At 38.0% G+C, this 18,553-nt stretch overlaps 1 protein-coding gene across 4 annotated transcripts in view; it reads right to left on the bottom strand.

The window, feature by feature from the left end:
- The window catches only part of APPBP2 (amyloid beta precursor protein binding protein 2), an 81,648-nt gene that overhangs the window by 29,121 nt on the left and 33,974 nt on the right, over positions 1-18,553 (bottom strand). For all 4 annotated transcript variants that reach the window (XM_021929120.2, XM_031657488.1, XM_021929122.2 and 1 more), the window contains one exon: positions 8,308-8,431. In XM_021929120.2, the coding sequence (XP_021784812.1) occupies positions 8,308-8,431 (124 nt within the window). The remainder of the gene's footprint in view (positions 1-8,307; positions 8,432-18,553) is intronic.

Consider the following 18,553-nt stretch of genomic DNA (forward strand, 5'->3'; position numbering starts at 1 on the left):
TGTTTGCAGTTGTAGTTCTTGATATATTCTGGATACTAGAACCCTAATTAACATATGATTTGCAAATATTTTCTCCCATTCCATAGATTGTCTTTTTATTTTCTTGATGTTTTCTGATGTACAAAAGTTTTTTATTTTGATTAAGTCCAACAAATCTATAGTTTTACTTCTTCCTTTCCAATACCGATGCTTTTTATTTTTCTTGTCAAATTTCTTCTGCTAAAGCTTCCAGTACAACGTTGAAAACCACTAGTGAAAGCAGGCATCTATGTCTTGTTCCTGATCCTATGGGGGAATCTTCTAGTCTTTCACTATAGAGTATGATGTTAATTGTGAGTTTTTCATAAATACTCTTTATCATATTGAGGAAGTTCCTTTCTATTCCTAGCTTTGTGAATTTTTTTTTTAAATGATGAAAAGGTGTTAGATTTTGCTAAACGACTTTTCTGTGTCAACTGAGATAAACGTTTTTTTTTTTTCCCCCTTCACCTTATTAACATGGTGTATCACACTGATGTTCTTATGTTGAACCACCCTTGCATTCCTGGGATAAATCTCACTTGGTCATAGTGTAAAATCCTTTTAATATTCTATTAGATTTGCTAGTATTTTGTTGATGATTTTTTCATCTATATTCATAAGAGATACTTGTCTGAAATTGTCTCTTTTGTGATGTCATTTTTGGTCTTTGGTATCAGGTAACGTTAGCCTTTTAAAATTAGTTAGGGACTGGGCGCAGTGGCTCACGCCCATAATCCTAGCACTTTGGGAGGCCAAGGTGGGCGGGTCACCTGAGGTCAGGAGTTTGAGACCAGCCTGGTCAACATGGCAAAACTCCATCTCTACTAAAAATATAAAAATTAGCCAGGTGTGGTGGTGGGCACCTGTAATCCCAGCTACTTGGGAGGCTGAGGCAGGAGAATCGCTTGAACCTGGGAGGCAGAAGTTGCAGTGAGCCGAGATTGTGCCACTGCACTCCAGCCTGGGCAAAAGAGTAAGACTCTGTCTCATAAAATAAAGCAAATACATGTAAATGAAAATAAAAATAAAAATAAAAACAAAACAAAATGAGTTAGGAAGTGTTGCTTCCTCTGCAATTTCCTGGAAGAGTTTGAGAAGAACTAGTGCTAATTCTTTAAATGTTTGATAGAATTCATTAGTGAAGTCTTCGGTCCTGGACTTTGTTGGAAGGTTTTTGATTATGGATTTAATTTCTTTACTTGTTATAGGTCTCGTAGGATTTTCTATTTCTTCTTAGAGCATTTAGGTAATTTGTCCATTTCCAAAAAATTTGTCCATTTTATTTATGTTATCTAATTTGCTGGTGTTCAACTGTTCATAGGATTCTCCTTAAATCCTTTTTATTTGTGGAAGGTTGGTAGTAATGTTCCAAGTCCCATTTCTGATTTTAGTTATTTGAGTCTTCCTTTTCTCTTTGTTAGTCTGGTATGGTTTTAATTTCAAGTCAGGGAGGACATCAGTGTGAGAGTGTTTCTTCTGCTAGAGAATGTGGAATCTGCATGTGATACCTCAAAAAATGGCAGCAATCTTACAAGCACTGGAGGGCTAGCCAAAGAAATGACTGGTACACAAAGAATTAGCAGACAGATTGAAAGAACCTAGTTCCTTAATAACTTCTATATATTCATAATTACCCTACCCTGGAGGCACTCAACATTGTACTGATTATCTTTTTATCTTTTTTGTATTTTTAAGGTGCACTGCTTATGTAGGTGGCTCCTATCTTATTTGCTACACATAGGTTTATGACCTTTTTGTGAATTATACATTCTATTATCAATATCCCTTCTGTTATCAACTAATGACTTTTATCCTGAATTCTTCCTTATTGTTAATATTATTGTTTTGGGGTGTTTTCTTTTTATGATATAGCACTAGCTTTTATTTTTTAACCCTCTTGGTAACCACCATCTTTAGGTAGGATAATTGAACCCATTCACATGTATTGTGATGATAATTGTATTTGGTCTAACCTTTTCATCTTATTTTTCATTTATCATAATCAGTTATGTCCTCTATTCTCTTTGCTTATATCTAGCTTGGTCAAGTTTCAAATCATTCTCACCCATATTCGCACCATTCTAGTTTGGGAGTTCTATCACACTTTTCTATTAACCAAGGCATTAAATATCCATCTCTAGCACTGATAATGTTTAAACATTAAATAATGATGCCCTTTCCTACTCTACCCACTAAGATGAGAACTTTGTAACACTTTAACTCCTCCATTCTCCCAAATGTGTATTTTAAAAATAGGCTATATGTCTATTTAAAAACCTGAATGTAAGATGAACTTCCATTTTCCATCTAAAAATATTTTTGCCAACTCATATATATCAAGTTTTGGGGATATATGTGATAACATTAAAACACTTATAATTTTTATTTAAGGCCAAGTGTGGTGGTAATGCCTGTAAGCCCAGTGCTTCGGGAGGCCAAGGCAGAAGGATCACTTGAGCTCAGGAGTTTGAGACCAGCCTGAGCAACATACTGAGGTCCCTTTTCTATTAAAAACAAAAAGAATAAAAATTTATAACATTTAAATCTTTCCTTATACCTACATATTTAAAATCTAAATTAAATTTTCAAAAATCACTTTTCCTCCTCACAATTTACAAAACCTTATCCAAATTATTCACATGTACCTTAAACATTTAGCTTCATCATCACCATAGTTATTTCTGGAGTCATCTGACAGTTTTTACTTTATCTGCTAAATAAATCCTTCTTTGGAATGACAGCTTTTTAGAGTAAAACATTTTCATTTGTTTGAAAACCAGTACTTCTGAATCTCTGTATGATGTCACCAGAAATTTAATCCAAAGCTACCAGTAGCCATTTGCAAAGCATTAGGACTACTGGCCTTTTCAATTTCTCCTATGGCAAGTAGACATCCATGATCTCCACAACTGAACTACTCCGTCACTTTTCAAAGTAATCTTTAAAAAGCCAGTTAATAAAATTATCCAACTCTTACAACTATAAGGTCATGACCTCCAGAATATTCTAAATATGCTAAATTTCATTACTTTTTTTTTTTTTTTTGAGACAAAGTTTTGCTCTCATCACCCAGGCTGGAGTGTAATGGTGCAATCTCAGCTCACTGCAACCTCCACCTCCCAGGTTCAAGCAATTCTCCTTCCTCAGCCTCCCGAAGTAGCTGGGATCACAGGCGCCCACCACCATGCCCAGCTAATTTTTTTGTATTTTTAGTAGAGACAGAGTTTCACCATGTTGGCCAGGTTGGTCTAGAACTCCTGACCTTAGGTGATCCACCACCCCAGCCTATCAAAGTGCTGGGATTACAGGCATTGAGCCACCACACCCAGCCTCATTACTTCTTTAGAAAGAAAATTTCGCTAGGTGGTCTCTATAAAGCTTCCTGACATTAGCACTAACTGAAGTTTCAGGTTAACATTTCTTTCCTAAGCACTACTTTCTTGTTCAAAATACAGGTTGAGTATCCTTATTTGAAATGTTTGGGACCAATCATGTTTCAGATTTCAAATTTCTGGATTAGGGACACTAAACCTGTAATAGGTTTGACATGGTAAATTTTTGTCTTTTGTTATTTCTAAAATTTCCTTTTCATCTCTGGTTTGAAAAGCATCCTTATTAGGCCTATTACAAATTCTCAATTTGTTCTTCATTCTCTTCCTACTCCATCTATATGTGAGATATATATTACAATATTCATTACCTACCACTCTTTTTATATCATCTTCCCCTACCTTGGGATTTGTTATTATAAGAACTTAAATAAAAGTTTAAAATTTTTATTTTAAAATAAAATAGAAGCCAGGTACAGTGGCTGACGCCTGTAATCCCAGCACTTTGGGGGGCCAGAGCGGGTGGATCACGAGCTCGGGAGATCAAGACGATCCAGGCTAACATGGTGAAACCCCGTCTCTACTAAAAACACAAAAAAATTAGCTGGGCGTGGTGGTGGGTGCCTGTAGTCTCAGCTACTCAGGAGGCTGAGGCAGGAGAATGGCGTGAACCCAGGAGGTGGAGCTTGCAGTGAGCCGAGATCACGCCATCGCATAGAACTCCAGCCTGGGTGACAAAGCAAGACTCCGTCTCAAAAAATAAAAAAATTAAAAAAAAATTAAAAGACTCAGTCATAACATAACATAACATGTCTCATTATATTGCCCAGGCAGGTCTCAAACTCCTGGGCTCAAATGATCCTCTTGCCTTGGCCTCCCAAAGTGCTGGGATTACAGGCATAAGGTACTATGCCTGGCTGGAACTTATATTTGGTTAGAGAAGTTCCTCGATTATTTCCCTCAGATAAGGTAAATGGAAACATACTGGGTCTTCATTTATTTGAAAATTATTTTTTTTGCCCTTTGAACTGGTGAGGTATAGTATTTTCTCTCGGTAACTAAGATACTGCTGCTTTCTTCTAGCTTCTAATTTCTATTTATCTTTGGCTTTCAGGAAATGCAACTGCCCAGGGCTCTCTTTCAATCCACATTCAACCCCCCCTTTTTTTTTTGAGACAGAGTCTTGCTCTGTCGCCTAGGCTGGAGTGTAGTGGCGCAATCTTGGTTCACTGCAAGCTCCACCCTCCCGGGTTCACGCCATTCTCCTGCCTCAGCCTCCTGAGTAGCTGGGAATACAGGTGCCCACCACCAGGCCCAGCTAATGTTTTGTACTTTTTAGTAGAGACGGGGTTTCACCATGTTAGCCAGGATGGTCTCGATCTCCTGACCTCATGATCCACCCGCCTCGGCCTCCCAAAGTGCTGGGATTACAGGCGTGAGCCACCATGCCCGGCCACATTCAACTCTTTACAAACATATGCATGCACACACACATACACATACATACACTCCCCAACCCCACCCCACTGTCGAGTAGTTCAAGAAGTTCTTATCATTTAAAAAAAAAAAAAACCACTAAAGGAATACATGTCAATTGTTTAAAAACATAATAAACAGTAGAAAAGGATTTAAAATAAAAAGTAAGTTTGTTCTGCCCAACTCTCACAAGCCCAAAGGCAATCTCTGTTCCCTTATCTGGAGGTTCTAGAAAATTCTTGACCTTAAACAAACCATGCTCACATGGACTGATTAGCTACAAAGAAAAAATTGAAAAGCGGGTTGCAGGTGTGATTTTAAGTTTGTCATCCCCCAAAAACAAACCAATTCAGCAACTGTGGTTATTTCTGAGCAGCAGGGTTATAGACAACAATTTTCTTCCTCATAGCTTTCTGGATATGTTTGGCCACAGACGCGTATAAGCAAGAAAAACAAAGCCATTAAATAGAAAATGAATAAATGGAAATAGGCAGAGTCTCCAAAGAATACAAAAGGACTGGAAAATGGTGCCAGTTTTAACTACTTTCTATCAAGAAAGGCTAGGAAGGTTCTCTGACCTTTGTTGTATAATGTTTTGCCACTAGCCCCATATTAGAAATTGGTTTTGTGACATTAAATTGAAAAACATACTTTTATTCTTCCCTCAGGCTCAAAGCCCCTGGGATTGGCCAAAGGATTTGATTCGTATCTGTTCTGCAAAACACTTCTTTTCCAATTCAATTAAACACATGCTCAATTAATACCTCAAATTTCTCTCTGCCTTAAAAAAAGACTAAGCCATAAAATTTTAATCATCTTTTCAAATGATACTAAGTAGATGAAAAAAAGTACTTATTATAAAAAAATTATATTAAATACACTTGTAATGACCAAGAATTTGGCAAGGTTAGTTGAATAGAGGCAAATTTTATTTTGAAATTTCAAATTCATAAAGACTAATGTCTTGGTATACAGGCAGTGAGTTGGCATTATAAATGGCTTTGTTCCTTGGTCCAGACAATATTCTAGTTTCACATGTGCTTGCTAAAAAGACAGCTAGTTCTGAATTGTTAATTAACTATTGTTTTTATTTATTTTAAATATTTGTTATAGAAATGGGATCTTGCTGGTCTCCAATTCCTAAGTTTAAGCAATCCTCAAATCTTGGCCTCTCAAAGTGCTGGGATTACAGGCGTGAGCCACTGCACCCAGACAGTTATCTACCCAATATTCCTCATGTTTTCTTCCTTAATGTAGACCCATGAGTTAATTTATGCACAATTGAAAATGTTTTGCTCCTCAGACTATATTACACAGATTAGAAGTTGTGTAGAATGTATCCCAGTTTCCAGTTTAAAAGAAAGGTAATCTAAGAGATAGAGTTAGACTTCTGGGAAAGCAATTTTTTTCTGATTTAAAAAAGAAGAGTCAGCTGTCATGCACTTTTTGCCCTCCCTTCTTCTCACTGCCTATTAACACTTGCAACCATAATGATGTGAGCTACTTGCTAAAGATGACATACTAGGAAGGAGAGAAGGAAACTGACTTGTCTTGTGAAAAAACTAAACTTTTTGATAAGGCTAAAGTCAAATTTATACAAGAATTTTAAAATCAGAAGAAACACAGGTATTTGGGTGAAATAAATCTGAATATGTGAATAAAAAAATAAAGCACATACAAAAAAGAAAGTGCTTTATCTTTTGGTCAAGATTGCTATAGTGAATAATCTATGATAAAATCATACAAAATCCCCTTTCTGTTCCAAATTAACCAGTTTATGTACACAGAAATATATAACTAACCCCTCAAATCCCATATGGGATAGTCTAGTCTCCTATTCCTAAAAATATAAAATAGGCAGAAGAGGGGGAAAAAATGAGCGATTATTTTTATGAGTACTATAAATTATAGGGCTAAATACTAATTCTTTTACAGTTTCTGCACACAAAGATTCCTATAATTTATCATACACTTCTGAAGTATATGTGGGAAATTATCACCTTCTAAAATATTATTTATAATTAAGTTTCCATATTACAAAATTAACTTCAGGATTTGAATGTCTGTCTGACATAGATAAGCCTTGTATAAAAAAGGGCAATGACAGCCTCAAAAGACTGAACTGGCCAAAAAAAAAGAAAGAGAGAGAGTTTTACTCAATTTTAGCTTAAATCAACAATAATCTAGCTTGGGTGTGGTGACTCATGCCTGTAATCCCAGCACTTTGGGAGGCCCAGGCAAGAGGATTGCTTGAGCCCAGGAGTTGGAGACAGGACTGGGCAACACAGCGAAACACCATTTCTAATAAAAATAAATAAAATAAAAAATGTATTTAAAAAAACCCCAAAACAAAAATACAATGGTTTTATAGGATAATATTCTAGTTTTGAAGGGATTCAGATTCAATTAACTCATCTAAAAAATACCTAGGAAATATGTACCTTAATTCCATAAAAATAGAAGACTGTAAATTCAATAAATTGATTGGACTTAGTTAACTTAGGATAAAGAATTTCTGCTGTTTAATTTTTTGAATTTAATTTTTAGTTTTATATAAAAAATTCTTTTTAAGAAATGCCAAATCAAATTGGGAGACAAAGAGAAAACCTGTATGAAAGTAAAGGTAGATGTAACATGTGCATAAAAAAAATAAGGACAGTAAAGCAGAGTTACTTCTAGATTTGCTTGACTTTAAGGACATCTGTAAAAAGGTAATAAATGTATCCTCAAAGAAAAGTTACTCATAAGTAAAGCACTAATCTTGTTATGCACAATTATGGAAATGTAAACAAAGCACGTGGTACAAAAGTAACACTCAAGAAAAAATACATTTTTGGAGTTTCCTAGCATCCAGTATCTACCACAGTTCCTAGTACATAAGTATTCAATAAATACTTGTTGAATGAATAAACAAATAAGCTCTATGATAAAGCAAAAAGATACATAAGAAACACATTCTGGGCCGGGCACAGTAGCTCCTGCCTGTAATCCCAGTACTTTGGGAGGGCAAGGCAGGTGGATCACCTGAGGTTAGGAGTTCGAGACCAGCCTGACCAATGTGGCAAAACCCCATCTCTACTAAAAATAAAAAAAATTAGCCAGGCATGGTGGCGCATGCCTGTAATCTCAGCTACTTGGGAGGCTGAGACAGGAGAATCACTTGAACCCAGGACGTGGAGGTTGCAGTGAGTCAAGATTGCACTACTGCAGTCCAGCCTAGGTAACAGAGTGAGACTCCATTTCAAAAATAAAAACAAAAAAAGAAACACATTCTGGTTCATAACACTCAAATCTAACCTAACTGTCTATAGCAGATTAATTAGATTTTAGAGATGAGAGGATGCCAGACTAGTGAAACTATGACATATAAATATCATCTCAGAGATTTACTCAAATGTTGGCATATACTTATAAGAGCTAAAACTATAAAAACCACTAAATACCATTATAGCACATAATTACAGGATATGTTCCAACTTACCTCACACAACATTCTACTGCACGAAACCAATGAAGCATCTCATCGTGTAGAGTACACAACTGAAGGCAGGACAGAAAAACTTTCTCAGCATCACTGTACCAGCCTGCATCTGAAAGAAAGCCACCTAAAAAAATAAGAAACACCAACTTTAGATAACTTAATAGCCTGAAAGCTAAAATGACATGCTGACAGTGAATATCACCTAAATTAAAAAAAAAAAACAACATGATATTAAAAGTCTTGTGTTTAGCATAAAACACAGGTATGAATTGTGAGATTTTTATAAAAAGGTTTTGAACTAGGGGAAGGAGGATTAAGGCTAAGACCTTGAATAAGGAATCAAAAGTTTCAACCTTGTAAGAACACTCCATGGCCTAAGAGTTGTTATTTTCCAGCTAATGAGCTAACTAATTATTTTGCTATTTTCATCTTGGAGAGTACACATAACTTTAGCATCTCCCAATACACAATCTCAAAGATAAATCTGAATATACTTAATCTTAGTATAGCAGCACATAACGGAGGATACACAGATTATAAAAAGACCATGATGCTTAATTGATTATCTCATTTTTTTTTAAACAAGAAATTACTGTCCTGGATAATGTTTCCTCAACATATTATCTTTTTGAGGATTCTGACCCCTAAAAATGACTAACATTTAATACACTGTTACTACACCATGTAAAACACTTCTTTTTGTGGTAACTACTTCAACTCACTAACTTTCACAACACAACTTCAACTTAAATGCAGTAACTGCCCCAAAGTAACAGATGAAAAAACTTGAGTCACAGGAAAACCAAAACTTATAATCTAGTAAGTGAAAAGATTTGGATGCACACAATGTGACTCCAGAGGCTAAGTCTGTAGTCCCTATACTGCAATAGTTATTAAGGAATAATTTCTTAGTGCTATTCAGGATTAGTTACAATAACCAGAAAACACAAAGTAACATACCATCATGGTATACTCTAAAATACAATTTTTGGACATTAAAAAATATCTGAAATTATCTGAGACCTGCCTGGGCAACATGGCAAAACCCCGTCTCTACAAAAGAAACAAAAGTAAGCCAGATGTGGTGGCAAGTGCCTGTAGTCCCAGCTACTCAGGAGGCTCGGGTGGGAGAATGGCTTGAACCTGGGAGGCAGAGACTGCAGTGAGCGGAGATCGCACCACTGCCCTCCAGCCTGGGCAACAGAGTCAGACCTTGTCTCAAACAACAACAACAAAAAAAACACTCTGAAATTAGAGTACGTCATAAAACGAATGGTATATTACAATAATTGGCTCCATTTTTTTTCTTGGCACACAAAAAATATGGTGTCTTAATAGTATTAATGTCTGAGTCAACAAAATATTATATTTTGCACAGACTCATGTTTTATATTTAATTAAAGCTACATGTAATTAAACAATTTTTTAATTAGCTGGAGAGAACTGTGCTTTAGATCTTTCTAGGTTCCTCACCAAGTTGAGCAGAATAATGAGGTTATTATTCATATTCCTACTAAGTAATATTCTACTTATCATCCCAACATATTGTGTATTGTGCTGGTTATTAGAATATTGTCTCTCAGCTTCAAACCCACACTACTAGAGTCTGTTTGAGGATGCTGAACAAGGACTCTGCAAACCACATTTCTCTTTTGGTAGCTAGCTCCCTGTTTGGCTCAGCCCATAGGAGGCACTAGAGAAAAGGGCTGCAAGACTGGAAGAGCAAAGGACACTCTCCTTCCTGTATCTGTTAGTGAGGTTCCTGTTGACAAAAACACCCCAGGGTTTGCTTCTTTACTTTGGTGGTAGTAGTTCATTCCATTAAATAATAGTTAATACCATTTGCAGTTTTCCAATGCTTGCAAAACCAGTTTCACAGCACTCCATCAAACACCAGCAATAGACATCCAGGTTGCCCCTCCTAGAGGTCTAGATTCTAGACCCAAGGGCCCTCTTTTCAGACCTCTAAGGCACTAGTAACAGTATAGCAGCATCCTAGCTCCATGGGGCAAACCCCTCCAACTATATAATTACAATTAAAAATTGTAATTTTTAATAATTCCAATCTCTTTCCTTGGTTCCCCAAGCCATAGGTATGGCAGCCAATTCTCACAGCTGCTTTGTCCATAATAACCAACTGTTCCCTTTTTGCCTTTTTAGTTCTCTAATATCTGGTTAAAAATGATCTGTATTAGGCCAGATACAGTGGCTCATGCCTGTAATTCCAGCACTTTTGGAGGCCAAGGTGGAAGGAGCCCTTGAGGCCAAGAGTTCAAGACTACCCTGGGTAACACAGTGAGACCCTGTCTCCTAAATAAATACTATTTTTTTATCTTGATAATTGATTTTATAGCCTAGTGAAATGAACTATTCACATATAACATCTATTTCATCCACATGTTGTTGAGAAGGAAAACATTTATACAACGTACTTAATTCCATTTGGTTCTTAGTTTGAAATCCCTAAAAATTTAGGTTTATTCTAGAGCATAAAATCAAAACTTGTAATATTGACCCTAGAATTTACCTAAACTCAAGGAAAATACTACAAGAGAGCTGGGTTTCAGCTAAGTCAAATCCAGAACTAAATTTATTTTCTCTGTTCAAAACGAATGAGATCCTTATTTGTTTTCAAAAGGAGTTATGAAAAGAAGACAACAGCACAATTGTGGCAGCTGTCACAGTTTCTTACAATGACCATTTGTGTTTGAAAATGAAGTGGACATTTGCTATAATTAGAAGAAGTATCAGTCCAGTAACCGCAGGATAGGTTACTATTTCTTTTTTTTAGGGACAGAGGTTTGTTCTTGTTGCCCAGGCTGGAGTGCAATGGTGTGATCAAGGCTCACCGCAACCTCCGCCTCCTGGGTTCAAGCGATTCTCCTACCACAGCCTCCTGAGTACCTGAGATTACAGGCATGCGCTACCACGCCCGGCTAATTTTGTATTTTTAGTGGAGACAGGGTTTCTCCATGTTGGTCAGGCTGGTCTCAAACTCCTGACCTCAGATGATCCGTCCGCCTCAGCCTCCCAAAGTCTGGGATTACAGGTGTGAGCCACCATGCCTGGCCAGGTTACTATTTCGATTAAAAACTTAATTTTAAGAAATGTGTTCCTTGACTATAAGCATCAAATTAAACACTTGTAAACAAGAAATAAATAAATTCAAACCATTTAAAAACAGATGCCTGTTAAAAAATGTTTAGTTTTCCCTTTGAATAGCCTCATCACAATAAAGATGTGGCCTGTCAGAAAAGATCTTGGTCAGGGTGATAGTCCTACTTAATAATGCAGTCCTTTCTAAAAAACAATTTTTTAATTTTACTTTTTAGGATTAAAAAAAAGTTTTTTAATTATACTCTAAGTTCTATGGTATATGTGCACAACATGCAGGTTACACGTGCCAGGTTGGTTTGCTGCACCCATTACCTCATCATTTATATTAGGCATTTCTCCTAACGCTATCCCTCCCCTATCCCCCTACCCCACAACAGGCCCTGGTGTGTGATAGTCCCTGCCCTGTGTCCAAGTGTTCTCATTGTTCAATTCGCACCTATGAGTGAGAACACGTGGTGTTTGGTTTTCTGTCCTTGCAATAGTTGGCTCAGAATGATAGTTTCCAGTTGCATCCATGTCCCTACAAAGGACAGGTACTCATCCTTTTTTATGGCTGCATAGTATTCCATGGTGTGTATGTGCCACATTTTCTTAATCCAGTCTATCACTGATGGACATCTGGGTTGGTTCCATGTACTTGCTATCATGAATAGTGCCGCAATAAACATACATGTGCATGTGTCTTTATAGCAGCATGATTTATAATCCTTTGGGTATATACCCAGTAATGGGATTGCTGGGTCAAATGCTATTTCTAGTTCTAGATCCTTGAGGAATCGCCACACTGTCTTCCACAACGGTTGAACCAGTTTACACTCCCACCAACAGTGTAAAAACGTTCCTATTTCTCCACATCCTCTTCAGCATCTGTTGTTTCCTGACATTTTAATGATCGCCATTCTAACTGGTGTGAGATGGTATCTCATTGTGGTTTTGATTTGCATTTCTCTAATGACCAGTGATGATGAGCATTTGTCGAGTGTCTGTTGGCTGCATAAATGTCTTCTTTTGAGAAGTGTCTGTTCATATCCTTTGCCCACTTTTTGATGGGGTTGATTTTTTTCTTGTAAACTTGTTTAAGTTCTTTGTAGATTCTAGATATTAGCCCTTTGTCAGATGGTAGATGGCAAAAATTTTCTCCCATTCTTTAGGTTGCCTGTTCACTTTGATGGTAGTTTATTTTGCTGTGCAGAAGCTCTTTAGTTTAATTAGATCCCATTTGTCAATTCTGGCTTCTGCTGCCATTACTTTTGGTGTTTTAGTCATGAAGTCCTTGCCCATCCCTATGTCCTGAATGCTAATGCCTAGGTTTACTTGTAGGGTTTTTTATGGTTTTAGGTCTAATATTTAAGTCTTTAATCCATCTTGAATTAATTTTTGTATAAGGTGTAAGGGAGGGATCCAGTTTCAGCTTTCTACACATGGCTAGCCAGTGTTCCCAGCACCATTTATTAAACAAGGAATCCTTTCCCCATTTCTTGTTTTTGTCAGGTTTGTAAAAGATCAGATGATTGTAGATGTGTGGTGTTATTTTTGAGGCCTCTATTCTGTTCCATCGGTCTATATCTCTGTTTTGGTACCAGTACAATGCTGTTTTGGTTACCGCAGCCTTGTAGTATAAAGTCAGGTAGCACGATGCCTCTAGCTTTCTTCTTTTTGTTTAGGATTGTCTTGGCAATGCGGGCTCTTTTTTGATTCCACATGAACTTTAGTTTCTTCCAATTCTGTGAAGAAAGTCATTGGTAGCTTGATGGGGATGGCATTTAATCTATAAATTACCTTGGGCAGTATGGCCATTTTCACAATATTGATTCTTCCTATCCATGAGCATGGAATGTTCTTCCATTTGTTTGTGTTCTCTTTTATTTCCTCGAGCAGTAGTTTGTAGTTCTCCTTGAAGAGGTCCTTCACATCCCTTGTAATGGATTCCTAGGTATTTTATTCTCTTTGTAGCAATTGTGAATGGAAGTTTACTCATTATTTGGCTCCCTGTTTGTCTGTTATTGGTGTACAGGAATGCTTGTGATTTTTCTACATTGATTTTGTATCCTGAGACTTTGTAAACAAAGTTGCTTATCAGCTTAAGGAGATTTTGGGCTGAGATGATGGGGTTTTCTAAATATACAATCATGTTATCTGCAAACAGGGACAACTTGACTTCCTCTTTTCCTATTTGAATACCCTTTCTTTCTTTCTCTTGCCTGACTGCACTGGTCAGAACTTCCAACAGCATGTTGAATAGGAGTGATGAGAGACGGCATCCCTGTCTTGTGCCAGTTTTCAAAGGGAATGCTTCCAGTTTGGGCCCATTCAGTATGAATGGCTGTGGGTCTTATTATTTTGAGATATGTTCCATCAATACCTAGTTTATTGAGAGTTTTTAGCATGAAGTGCTGTTAAAATTTGTTGAGGGCCTTTTCTGCATCTATTGAGATAATCATGTGGTTTTTGTCTTTGGTACTGTTTACGTGATGGACTATGTTTACTGATTTGCATATGGTGAACCAGCCTTGCATCCCAGGGATGAAGCCAACTTGATCTTGGTGGATAAGCTTTGGATGTGCTGCTGGATTCGGTTTGCCAGTATTTTATTGAGGATTTTCGCATCGATGTGCATCAGGGATATTAGTCTAAAATTCTCTTTTTTTGTTGTGTCTCTCCCAGGCTTTGGTATCAGGATGATGCTGGCCTCATAAAATGAGTTAGAGAGGGTTCTCTCTTTTTCTATTGATTGGATAAGTTTCAGAAGGAATGGTACCAGCTCCTCTTTGGACCTCTGGTAGAATTCAGCTGTGAATCTGTCTGGTCCTGGACTCTCTTTGGTTGGTAGGCTACTAATTATTGTCTCAATTTCAGAGCCTGTTATTGGTCTATTCAGAGATTCAACTTCTTCCTGGTTTAGTCTTGGGAGGCTGTATATGTCCAGGCACTTATCCATTTCTTCCAGATTTTCTAGTTTATTTGCTTAGAGGTGTTTACAGTATTCTCTGATGGTAGTTTGCATTTCTGTGGGATCGGTGGTGATATCCCCTTTATCATTTTTTATTGTGTCTATTTGATCCTTCTCTTTCTTCATTAGTCTTGTTAGTGGTCTATCAATTTTGTTGATCTTTTCAAAAAGCCAGATCCTGGATTCATTGATTTTTTGAAGGGTTTGTGTGTGTGTGTGTATCTCCTTCAGTTCTGATCTGATCTTAGTTAACTTTCTTGCCTTCTGCTAGCTTTTGAATTTGTTTGCTCTTGCTTCTCTAGTTCTTTTAATTGTGATGGTAGGCTGTTGATTTGAGATCTTTCCTGCTTTCTTTTGTGGGCATTTAGTGCTATAAATTTCCCTCTACACACTGCTTTAAATGTGTCCCAGAGATTCTGGTATGTTGTGTGTTTATTCTCATTGGTTTCAAAGAACATCTTTATTTCTGCCTTCATTGCGTTATTTGCCCAGTAGTCATTCAGGAGCAGGTTGTTCAGTTTCCAAGTAGTTGTGTGGTTTTGAGTGAGTTTCTTAATCCTGAGTTCTAATTTGACTGCACTGTGGTCTGAGAGACAGTTTGTTGTGATTTCTGTTCTTTTACATTTGGTGAGGAGTGCTTTACTTCCAACTATGTGGTCAATTTTGGAATAAGTACAATGTGGTGCTGAGAAGAATATATTCTGTTGATTTGGGGTGGAGAGTTCTGTAGATGTCTATTAGATCTGCTTGGTGCAGAGCTGAGTTCAAGTCCTGGATATCCTTGCTAACCTTCTGTCTCGTTGATCTGTCTAATATTGGCAGTGGGGTATTAAAGTCTCCCGTTATTATTGTGTGGGAGTCCAAGTCTCTTTGTAGATCTCTAAGGACTTGCTTTGTGACTCTGGTGCTCCTGTATTGGGTGCATATACATTAGGTTAGTTCGGTCTAGCTTGTTGAATTGATCCCTTTACCATTATGTAATGGCCTTGTCTCTTTTGATCTTTGTTGGTTTAAAGTCTGTTTTATCAGGATTTCAACGCCTGCTTTTATTTATTTATTTTTGCTTTCCATTTGCTTGGTAGATCTTTCTCCATCCCTTTATTTTGAGCCTATGTGTGGCTCTGCACCTGAGATGGGTCTCCTGAATACAGCACACTGATGGGTCTTGACTCTATCCAATTTGCCAGTCTGTGTCTTTTAACTGGGGCATTTAGCCCATTTACATTTAAGGTTAATATTGTTATGTGTGAATTTGATCCTGTCATTATGATGTTAGCTGGTTATTCTGCCCATTAGTTGATGCAGTTTCTTCTTAGCATCGATGGTCTTTACGATTTGGAATGTTTTTGCAGTGGCTGGTACCGGTTGTTCCTTTCCATGTTTAGGGCTTCCTTCAGGAGCTCTTGTAAGGCAGGCCTGGTGGTGACAAAATCTCTCAGCATTTGCTTGTCTGTAAAGAATTTTATTTCTCCTTTACTTACAAAGCTTAGTTTGACTGGATATGAAATTCTGGGTTGAAAATTCTTTTAAGAATGTTGAATATTGACCCCCACTCTCTTCTGGCTTGTAGAGTTTCGGCCAAGAGATACATGGTTAGGCTGATGGGCTTCCCTTTGTGGGTAACCTGACCTTTCTCTCTGGCTGCCCTTAACATTTTTTCCTTCATTTCAACCTTGGTGAATCTGACAATTACGTGTCTTGGGGTTGCTCTTCTCAAGGAATATCTTTGTGGTGTTCTCTGTATTTCCTGAATTTGAATGTTGGCCTGCCTTGCTATGTTGGGAAAGTTTTCCTGGATAATATCCTGAAGAATGTTTTCCAGCTTAGTTCTATTCTCCCCGTCACTTTCAGGTACACCAATCAAACGTAAATTTGGTCTTTTCACATAGTCCCATATTTCTTGGAGACTTTGTTGTTTCTTTTCACTCTTTTTTTCTCTATACTTCTCTTCTTAGTTCATTAATTTGATCTTCAATCACTAATACCCTTTCTTCCACTTGATCGAATTGGCTACTGAATGTGTCACGCAGTTCTCATGCCATGGTTTTCAGCTCCATCAGGTCATTTAAGGTCTTCTCTACAATGTTTATTCTAGTAAGCCATTCTAATCTTTTTTCAAAGTTTTTAGCTTTCTTGCGACAGGTCTGAACATCCTCCTTTAGCTTAGAGAAGTCTGTTATTACCGACCTTCTGAAGCCTACCTCTCTCAACTCGTCAAAGTCATTCTCTGTCTGGCTTTGTTCCGTTGCTGACGAGGAGCTGCGATCATTTGGAGGAGAAGAGGCGTTCTCGTTTTTAGAATTTTCAGCTTTTCTGCTCTGGTTTCTCCCCATCTTTGTGGTTTTATCTACCTTTGGTCTTTGATGATGGTGACCTACAGATGGGGCTTTGGTGTGGATGTCCTTTTTGTTTATGTTGATGCTATTCCTTTCTGTTTGTTAGTTTTCCTTCTAATAGTCAGGTCCCTCAGCTGCAGGTCTGTTGGGAGTTTACTGGAGGTCCACTCCAGACCCTGTTTGCCTGGGTTATCACCAGTGGAAGCTGCAGAATAGCAAATATTGCTACCTCATCCTTCCTTTGGAAGCTTCGTCTCAGAGGGTTACCTGGCTGTATGAGGTGTCAGTCAGCCCCTACTGGTAGGTGTCTCCCAGTTAGGCTACATGGGAGTCAGGGAACCACTTGAGAAGGCAGTCTGTCTGTTCTCAGAGCTGAAACTACATGCTGGGAGAACCACTGCTCTCTTCAGAGCTGTCGGACAGGGATGTTTAAGTCTGCAGAAGTTTCTGCTGCCTTTTGTTCAGCTATGCCCTGCCCCCAGAGGTCAACAAATATTATTTGTATTAAATTATATCTCTAAAACATGGATGGATTTTGGAAGTATTCTGATAAATAAAACAAGCCAGTCACAAAGACCATGTATTTCAAGAGTCCACTTGTATAAAATGTCCAGAAAAGGCAAATCTATAGAGACAGAAAGTGGATGATGTTTGCTTCATGTGGGAGAGAAATGGGAGGGACTGCTAATGGGTACTGTTTTCTTTTTGGGGTGGTAACAATGTTCTAAAACTTATTGTGATGTCTGCACAACTCTTCTGGTATGATTTTTTTCTCTCTGGGTAACTTTAGGATTAAGACTGATAACTATGAGTTTGCCAGGACTTGGTTCTCTCTCCAAGGTATCTATGTGGGTCATTACAGTGGCCAGATTGGCATAAGTAGATGTGGAGATGACAGAGGACCTCAATGAACACTAGTCTTCCTTTCATCTTCTTTGATACTAAATTTCTCTCACACACACATTTTTACATGATCGTACAGAACTATCCTTAACATTAGTCAAGACCACAAGTTTTTAGAGACTTTCTTTGGACAATTCTTTATCGCTACTGACATTCCATAAGACTATTTAAAAAAGAAATGCTGGCCAGGCACGGTGGCTCATGCCTGTAATCTCAGCACTTTGGGAGACTGAGGTGGGTGGATCAGGAAGTCAGGAGTTCTAGACCAGCCTGCCTAACATAGTGAAATCCCATCACTACTAAAAATACAAAAAATTAGCTGGGCATGTGGTGGGTGCCTGTAATCCCAGCTACTCAGGAGGCTGAGACAGGAGAATGGCTTGAACCTGGGAGGTGGAGGCTGCAGTGAGCTGAGATCGCACTACTGCACTCCAGCCCAGGTGACAGTGAGAGATCACATCTTAAAATAATAATAAGAAGAATAACAAGAATAATGCTGAGGGTCCTTTTCAAAAAATATATGTTCTAAAGTCCCTTCAGCAACCTATCTTTGAGTACTACAAATAATTATTCTAAGATTAAACAGGCCAGGCATGGTGCCTCACGCCTGTAATCCCAGCACTTTGGGAGACTGAGGCGGACAGATCACCTTAGGTCAGGAATTCGAGACCAGCCTGGCCAACACGATGAAACCCTGGCTCTACTAAAAACACAAAAATCAGCTGGGTGTGGTGGCATATGCCTGTAGTCCCAGCCACCTGCGAGGCTGAGGTAGCAGAATCACTTGAACCCAGGAGGTGGAGGTTGCAGTGAGCTGAGATTGTGCCACTGCACTCCAGTCTGGGCGTCAGAGTGACACCCTGTCCCCCCCACCCCAAAAAAAGGGAAAAGATTAAAGATGACTATTAAAATATGCTGGGAAGGATGTACATGCACATGT

This window comes from Papio anubis, chromosome 17 (genome assembly GCF_008728515.1).
Source record: "Papio anubis isolate 15944 chromosome 17, Panubis1.0, whole genome shotgun sequence".
NCBI lineage: Eukaryota > Metazoa > Chordata > Mammalia > Primates > Cercopithecidae > Papio > Papio anubis.